The 9,480-nt window shown below is 31.3% G+C and overlaps 1 protein-coding gene across 1 annotated transcript; it reads left to right on the top strand.

Annotated features, from left to right (window-relative positions):
* Positions 1-6,177: 6,177 nt before the first annotated feature.
* Positions 6,178-8,410, top strand: LOC112282035 (uncharacterized). The gene is made up of 4 exons (XM_024519157.3): positions 6,178-6,244; positions 6,384-6,871; positions 7,217-7,809; positions 8,085-8,410. The coding sequence occupies exons 2-4, from the start codon at positions 6,498-6,500 to the stop codon at positions 8,339-8,341; spliced, it is 1,224 nt and encodes a 407-aa protein (XP_024374925.1). The 5' UTR covers positions 6,178-6,244; positions 6,384-6,497; the 3' UTR covers positions 8,342-8,410.
* Positions 8,411-9,480: the final 1,070 nt, after the last annotated feature.

Raw genomic sequence — 9,480 nt, 5'->3', positions numbered from 1 at the left:
TTATTTGTCTAGTAATTCTTTCATTCTTCAAATAAACATCAAATTACTTAGACATATACTCACCTCCATTGTTTGTACATAGCACTTTAATCTTGTATTCACTTTATTTTTCAACAAGTTCTTTAAACTCTTTAAACCTTCAAAAGCACTCACTCTTTACTTTAAGAATATAAATCTAAATCTTTCTTTAAAAACCATCAATGAAAATAAAAAAATACCTTGCTTCTCTAATACTTATATTCTTCATAAGTCCACATACATCAAAATAGACAATCCCCAATAACTATGTAGTACATATTGCTACACTATTTAGAAATGAAGCCTTTTGTTGTTTGCCTTGTATGCATCATTCACATACAAGTTGTATTGTATTTTGGCTTGTTTTTCCAAGATCTAAGCCACTTACTATAGGCTTAAGATTTACCATGCTCTTTATATTTAAATGGCTAACGCAACAATTCTATATATTCAACTTCTCTTAGTTTGATATAAACTCATCAAATGCAATTATTTTCACTCCGTTAATCTTCTTATACTTGAGATAGTATAAATTCTCCATAGATCAAAATAAATGTCGATGTCCTTTCTTAAGCATTGTTCTACTTCACAGATTGACATAAAAAGAAGAAGAAAAAAAAAAAAAACTTCCAAGAAAGATTTTGTTGCTGTCAGAAGCCTAGAGCACTTCACAAGAAAAAAATAAAAATTAATTGAAGAAAGAAGAAGATCTAAAGCGGCCCAAATCCCTATCAATGAAGAAGTTGCTACCATTGAGGGGCAAATTTTTGCCTTTTTGATCATCTTTCATTTTTTTTAGTTTTTTTCTTTTTTTATTCTTTTTTCTTTTTTATTTTTTTTATTTTTTTTGTTTTTTTTTCTTGATTTATTTTTCTTTTTTTCTTTCTTTTTTTTCATTATTTTACTTTTTTCTTTTCTTTTTTTTATTTTATTATTCTTTTGATCTTTTTATATTATTTTATTATATATATATATATATATATATATATATATATTTAAGAATTATTAATAAAATAGATTTTTTTTTTTGACAATGAGATTTTATTCCCATTAAGCCATTATTTAATGTTAGATACAAAAAAACATCTCCAATATAGAAATTTGGCTTAATAAATTCTATCTTAAATTACATATCTACTATTAGCAATCTATTTTCTATTTCTCTTAAAAATTCTACTATTAATTCACAAAATCTGTAATTTTAGGCACCATAAGTACATTTTTTGTATTAAATATCCAAGTGAGTCAATTTAGTGACTCACACGATGGTGTTAATAGCTTTGTGGAGATTATTGCATGTAGCGGAAAGAATTTCTTCCTTTCGATTAGATTCTTGAGCTCTTGGTAGCAAACTAAACAATATTAGCTTACAAGATAGTACAATGTGTTATAGTAGATGGAATTGTCATACTCAACGATGTCAATGGTCCTCATAGATTGAATATAAAGAATGATTAGAAGGTGTTCAAGACCACATATGATCTTATATAAACAATAATTCTTAGAAGAGCTTGGTAGTCATAGTAGTGGTTAAATATCAATCTATGTAATATAATGCAATTTGATTATTTAATTACATATAATTTAGATTCAACAATCAATAGTACATTTGCCAAGTTGTAGCAATACTCAAGTGTCCATTATTAGATATTGTAATCCTTCAAAGACTCTTAAAGTCTAGTATATACATGGACTAATTGGTGGAATTATAGGTAATTAATTCATAGTGCAACATGAAGTATTGCCATTGTACATTAGCAATATAATAATTTGTAAGGATGTTGCATTTCTACTGGTGTTTAATATAACTAAATCAATTGTTCTGCACTCAATTATAGCTATTATGGCTTTAGGCTACCAAACAACAAAAGAATATAATTAGGTTGGGCGACCAAAGTGAAGGTTGAACTTGCAATATTAGTGTGGATTATTGGCCTTATTCAAAGCTCAAATCTATTCATTCAAGATTTCTTCTTCCATTGCCAATAATTGCTATATCTTAGTAATGAGCTTTCAATTGGATGAATTAATATTGATAAAATTATATTGATATTGGATGAATTAGGACGAAGTAGATGATAGTTGAGAGTAGATAAAAAATCTATTAAGATAATTTTTCATTCCCAGATGAAAAATTATTCTTGAATGAAGATTAATTATTAAATTAAAAAAATTATAAAATTAAAATTATAAAATACCTTGATATATATAAGTATTAGAATTATTTGATTTGATATGTTATATTATTATGAATTATTTTAAAGATTAATAAGGTTGATTTAAAGAACCAAAAGGAGCTTTAAAAGAAATTTTTGAATAATAATTCTATATAATTCAAATCTACAGAATTAAATTATTGTGAATTAGAATAATCTATTAATTAATAGTGGATTATTTTAGTTTCTACTAAGGATTTACATAAATTCTTGATTTGTCTAACTTTCTTGTTATTTTAATCTATATAGATAATTTCCAATATCTCTTTATTCACCTTTATCTAAAACCTCTTAAAAATAATTCCAATAGTATATATGAACATATATCTTCTTTTTTTGATAATATATTAAAATAAAAATTTACACCCATATCATCTTTTAAATCAATTATATCTTCTTCATTAAAAAAAATTGGAATTAGAGGGCTAGTGAGGATTTTTAAGATTTGCAACAATCTATTAATTGGATTGAAGTAAAATTTAGCATATTAGTATCAAATTTGATTTCTAAAATTTAAAATTTTGAAAAGCAAGTAAATGGTAAAAACAAGAAATATTAACATTAGAAGATCTGCATCAAGGTTGAAAAAGGAGTTCAATTGACATCTGAGCAGATTATGTGGTTTTTCTACCATTTGATAAATTTGACCCTCTTTAAATTTTTTATGCTTGTTTTCAACTAAAAAATTAAAAAGTGTAAAAATTTTGAGTCTAGAACAATAATTAAATTATTAATTATTGAGATTTTGAATTTATTTTAGGATTTGATTAAAATTTGGTTAGGATTGCTTAAAATTTTATTAGAATTTATTAATATTTTTTAGGATTTCAAGTTATTTGGATCAACTTATAAGTTGAATTATAGAAGTTTTAACTTATTTACTATTAAAAAAATAAATTGATTCAAAACCATATCAATTTTAATTACTATCAATGAAGATTTATCTTGTATTTTATATGTCTTTTATCAAGTATTATACAATAATGAACATATTAGAGAGAAAGAACTTACTACCAGCTCGTGTTGAAATAGATAACAAGTAAAAGTTGAAAGTGGAAGAGGTCTTGGATTCAAGGCACCTCCAAAAGAAATTGAAATATTTCATTCATTAGCATGTATATGATATTTTTGAATGCACATAGAAGCTATGTGAGAATCTAGCAAATATGTTAGAACTTATATCTTTTTTTTATAAATACCATCCATCAAATTAAAGGACTAAATATTAATAACAAGATGATATATATAAAAGAAAAATAAGTTCAATAGTCAATTTGTAGAATTCTTTTACATACATGGAGAATTAAAAATATTAAATTTATTTTAAGCATTGTCATTTAAAAAATTACTTAAAAAAATACTTAGATTGTGTTAACTTAGACAATATTACAATTGTCATTAAGATCCTTAAGAGAGACATATTCTTCTTTAAATAGATGATAAGATATATTGCATTTGATATCACAATATTAGAAGAGACTATTGATGCTTATTCATATTGTTAGAGGTGGATACTATACTTGATAAAATATAGAATGTTTTGTTTGCAGGTAGCTAGAGAAATATAAATAATAATGAAATATCTTAGTGAGCTTTTTGTCTTGATATAGAATATTATCAACGGTTAAAATAATCTATCAATAATCTTTATACAAAATAAAGATTAAAATTTGTTGCTGATACTATTTGACTAATATTGAATTTCAACAACTTATGAAGCAATGACATAGGCCATTGTAGAACTTGTTACTTAAAAAAAAAAGATGATGTAACAAATAGCCCTATTTACCAGTATGTTTTTTTGGATAAATAGAACTAGGTAGAAGAAAGTATATATAGGTTAAATTATTAATATCTTATTGGAAAACTTCCCAAAAATCTTTTAGATTTTACATTGCCACATAGTTCTTTAGTAAATAGTTTACATAGAAACAAAAATGACATCTTTTTTACTTTTATAAAGGACTTTCTTATATTCTATCTTACTTCAAGAATTCTAGTGCTTTTGCAATTGGCAATTGCTATTCTAGTTTCAATATTTGTATCTATCTATTAGTTGTCTACTTTCTCTCTTTTGGTGATAAAAAAATATATTATTATTTTTAAAATTTTATTGTAATTCATATCTTTGACAATGTCATTTGCTATTTTTCTTCCAATAATGTCAAATACGATTTAAAGTGTGCAATAAGTTAGAATTAAGATATCTTATGTAGAATTCTTTTATGTTATAAATATAATTATTTCAAATTATATTAATTGAATTAAAAAAAAAACTTTCAAAAGAAAATCAACCAAAGTTAATTTTAGCCAAAAATTAAATAATACTTTATTAACATTAATACTTTAAAAATAAATATAATAGAATAAATTTTTTTAATTCTAATTTAAATTTATATATATACACATACACATAGAATAAGCTTCAAAGCACAAAATTCAATAAAGTTAATAAAATTAAAAAAAAATTCTATGATATGTATAATCATTATATTTATTTGCCACCATTAATCAACCTATACTACTTCAAAAATGGATTAATAAAATAATTATATATATATATATATATATATATATATATTCACATACATACATACATATATCAAACTCATAATTTTAAGATAAAATATACTAAAAATTTCATGAAAATATTAAATCATTCACAAAACATAAATACATAAAGTTTAGCATTTCATACACGTCTATTTGTTGTTTAATGACATTCCAAAGACGTTTACCCAGAATAATAAAAAAAATAATAAAAATGTGCTTAATCATATTTTCCAATGCGGCGTTTGTTTCTGGACCATCACAATTGCCGTCTCTCTTCGACTCCTCAGTCTGGATATGATTCAAGCACTTACGACCTTGTGTCCGCCGCGTCTGTGTTTCTTTCTCAGCTATGAACGATCATGCATTGTTTGTACGAGTTTCCAGCTGAGCATGTTTGTGACCCCAAATCCACCCAATGCTCACTTGATCGTACTGAATACTTTTTTATTTTCTGGTCGGTTTTAGTATTGGTGCAAGTGATGTTTGCTTCAATTCGTTGCTTTGCATCGCTTTGCTAACGGTTTGCTTCCAAGTCAGAAATTCGAAGCCATGGCCACTCTTGCTGTGACTCCACCATGGTCAGTCGTTATTTTCTTCGTCATCATGACGCCCACTGTCGCTTTACATGACTGAATCGAGAAGTCGAAGGTGACGCTGTCGCTGAATTAAACGCAGGAGTGGATTTGGTTGTCTTGTCAAAGAATTTGAAAGAATTGCCCCTAGTAGAGAAGCATCCGTAGAACTTCCACGAGTTTGGAGTAGATTCATTGCAACCACGCAGTTACTGTGATTGTGGTCAAGAGGTAATTGTGTGTTGCTCTTTGTAGACGAGAAATCAGCTGAGCATCGGAAGTCATCGTTGCAATTCAGATTATCACATTTGAGCTCCATGGCTTCGGCCAAAACCATTCTCGATAATTCAGACTACTCCAAGACCATCTGGAAGACTAGGTTTAGGATTTTCTCCTGCTTAGTACGAATCATCTGTAACAAAATCATGTTGCCTCACAACTGGTGAAAAAGTGATCATGGATACATTTGGGCAACGTGGCGAAGCCATAAATTATGTCACTCAGGAATCGCAAGTTTGGTTCTAGCCGCAATCTCATGCATCGTTAGCGGCTCCTCAGTGACGCTGAAATACAATGTAAACGACTTTCAATTCGCAAAGAATTGCGTTAGACCTCGAAAACGATCAATGCGCATTGGAATGATTCCTGCTGGTGTCCGAAATCAATCACAGATGCTCAAATCTTAAGGAGAAGAACATAATCAGCTTGAAATCTACTCCTGGTGGAGATAGAGCTATATCGTCTTTGTGGATAAGGCTGCTTGTGTTAGGTTGTCCACGAAGACCACCATCTTCAAACTCCAATTATCGTCATTCTCTTCACATGATTCGAGTACAATCCTCAATTTGCCGAAAGTCTGTACCTTCCGCGGAATCTAGTTCTTAGGTGGGTACTAGTTCTACAGCAAAGATTCTGTGTGTAATTGTGAAGTTTATTTGTTTCTTCTGGAATCGCGCAGTTTTCATTTCAATGTTGTTTGAAGAATACCGATATTGGTTGGGTTGTGTGCATTAAGCGGCAGCAGATTGCCTCTACAGTTGCAATTCCATCTCTTGGTCGAGTGGATTGTCGCTTCTGTGAAATGCGAGAGTAACTGACAACGGGATTTGTCGTCAAGCTTCAAACATCGGGTTTGGGAATGGCGACCACTGTGATGCAAGCAGTTGTTTTGCCAGCTTGGGGCACTCTAAGGGCAGGGGTTTCGAATGACAATGACTCCTGCGGGAACACTCGAAGTTTATATGTCATTGCTACTGATTCGCCGTCTGCTTTGAGGTTAAGAAATGTATCTCTGTGTAATTCTAAAGTCATTACAAAATGTATTGTCCGTCGCGACGTAACCAGCAATATCTACGGGGATAAGAAACAAGGTAGTAGGCTATTTAGTAGGAAGAATTCATACTCCAGTGGCGCTGAAGGGGCGGCATACGTTGTGAAGGAAGTGACCGATGAGGACTTGGAAAAGCAAGTAGACCCAGCGGATATTCGCGTTCTTGCTGCGATAAGAAGTAGGTGAGCAAGAAAGCCTATTCACTGTCGTGTTTTTGTGCAGTTGCAACTATGAACTTCAAACGCACTTTTTATGTCATATACCTTCGACCTGTAATCACGAAATGCTCTTGTTAGTGTTTTTTTCGAATAGGCTTCCCTACTTCCCAATCATGAAAAATCGTACTGCTTTGAATTGCAATGTAAGGATGACTTATTTTACTTGGGGATTTTTAGGGGTTTATTCATATGGTATGCTTTATTCATCATGCGAAGAGAGACTCCGTGATCTATACAAGGTCTCTTGCTTGAATGAAATAGCGTCTCTTCTTGGTGAGGATTTAATTTGTGCACGTTCCTTTTTATTAGGTATAACTACATATCTGTAATGGAGGTAGACCGGGAAGCCGATCATCTGCTTGCAGGGGCGCGCATACTCCTCTTGGACAATCCTGGTTGCATACACACAGTGTACTACGAACACAATGTGCTCACAAACTCATACTACGACGTATTGGCAACTGTCGCACCCCTTATTCCAGACGGCCCCGTAGGAATCCTTGGCCTTGGAGCCGGCGCTACTGCCCACATTCTGCATCACTTCTTCCCCACCTTGGAAATGCATGGTTGGGAACTTGACCCGGACATCATAACCATTGCGCGCCAGTTTTTCAATCTGTCTCAACTGGAGGGATCGACCGAGGCTGAAATTGACGGGTCCTCCACAGCAGCAGCTGTAAAGAAACCCGGTTTCATAGATCAAGAGATTGCGACCAATGAGAAACCTCAGACAGGTTTAGGAAAGTTGGCTGTGCACATTGGAGACGCTGTGGGTCCTGAGGTATCTGTAGAAGGTGGGTTTGCAAGCTTGATTGTTGATCTGTTTGCAGAAGGACGCGTCATTCCTGCTCTTCAGGATCCCCAAACCTGGGAGAAACTCAAAGCTACATTGCGACCTGGAGGTAATTCTTTCGCACTCTGCACACACCTTTAAACTCTTCAAAACCTCGTCCCGTTTCTTCAAAATCCCTCCTAACGTCTCTTTCTTTATTTGAAGAGTAGTTGTTTCCTTCCAATCTGGAACAAACGTATACTCGAGACAACAGATCCCAAGTATAACTTCCATGAGTCTTTGCTTAAATAGATTAGTTCCAATTCTTCTGAACATACATGGGTGGATGACTGGGATCTCATCTCTGAGGCTGCAAATTGTCATATTTATTTTGAGAACCTGCAGGGAGAATCATAGTTAATTGTGGCGGTGATCGACTAATACCTGGACAAGAGAGCAAGAGCCCCGGCCAGCTTTACATGGAAGAGACTATCGCTGCCATGGGGAAAGTGTTTCCAGGTGAATTGTCGACACGGTATCTGGCTAGAAAAGGGTTTAACACCGTAGCTATCACAGGGCCCTCTCCAGACACAGCGTCCTGGCTTCAAGCTCTTCCTGAACCATTGCGAGACGGTGTTACTGAATGGAAGCCTGTGTCTTGAGAGGGTTTAGGGTTTAAGGTTACCATCTTTGTCCTGTTAACTTGACATAAAACATGTTATCTTTCTTCATTTTCTGGAGTTCTGATCAGTTATCTTGACATGAACTTCATTAACTTTATTCTTTTTATTGAGAGTTTTGCTTCTATAATTTTAGAGCACTGAAAAGGTTCTAGGTTAACTATTTATTAACCAGTATTGTGTTGTATTTTCTTACTCTTGCATTGGTAAGACTGAATGTAATACGTGTACAAATACGTGTAATACGTGTAATACGTGTAATATAGTTTGCCATCTGTAATTTTTATAAGAAAATAAAATAAATATTAGCATAAAAAAGCATCATAATAATTAAGCAGAAAAACTGAAACTCCTGTAACGGTTTCAAATTTTTATTGAGTGGTGTTTCAAAAGAATTTTATTACTTCACTATTCATATTAATTATATAATGAGTTTTTTAAGTAAAAACCTGTATCAAAATTGAAAATTTTGAATATGTTCACCAAAGTTGAATTTGTGAGATTGGTTTGTAGACACAACATTGGTGTTATTTCAAGAAATGTGTTTACAAGATAGAGAAATCCTATTGAGAAAATGGGACGGAGTGAAAGAAAGGTATGAAAATTGAAAAGTTAGTGCAAAAAACTTAAAAAATTGAAGAGGACTGCTTGAAATCAAAAAATTAACATATATATATATATATATATATATATAAGTTCCTGCAAACAAATGTGGTCAAAATGTTAAATAAGAATTGTGATAATAATAACCAATCAGGAGTTGAAAGGGGCTTTGAAGGTCATGAAGTAGCATACATATTATAAAGCCTTGAACATGTGATCTCCATCAAGTTGGATCAGAAGCATGGTTGCATTTATCAAGAGTATTATTCCTTCTCCTCACTAATTTCTTACATTGTAGATCAATTTTTATTATTAACGTGAAAACAAGGTGACAATAAAAATATGTTTAAAAATGAACATAAATAATAAATAAATAAATTACAAAATATGTTATTTATACACATGTATATATATCTATATATGCACTTCCAACAGTCACATAATAACAAAACATCCACATGAAACAATAGTTGATTACTTGAAAAATTCTTTGAGCACATGGTAGAAGTGTGAGTGTA

Source organism: Physcomitrium patens, chromosome 5 (assembly GCF_059467195.1).
Source record: "Physcomitrium patens ecotype Gransden chromosome 5, ASM5946719v1, whole genome shotgun sequence".
Classification (NCBI taxonomy): Eukaryota; Viridiplantae; Streptophyta; class Bryopsida; order Funariales; family Funariaceae; genus Physcomitrium; species Physcomitrium patens.
Note: the sequence above shows the minus strand (reverse complement) of the source record. Positions and strands in the feature narration are given on the sequence as shown.

Coding starts and splice junctions, on each gene's coding strand:
- LOC112282035 (XM_024519157.3), top strand. CDS start 6,498: ATGGCGACCACTGTGATGCAAGCAGTTGTTTTGCCAGCTTGGGGCACT. Junction 6,872..7,216: donor CTTGCTGCGATAAGAAGTAG/GTGAGCAAGAAA, acceptor CCTTTTTATTAG/GTATAACTACATATCTGTAA. Junction 7,810..8,084: donor AGCTACATTGCGACCTGGAG/GTAATTCTTTCG, acceptor GAGAACCTGCAG/GGAGAATCATAGTTAATTGT.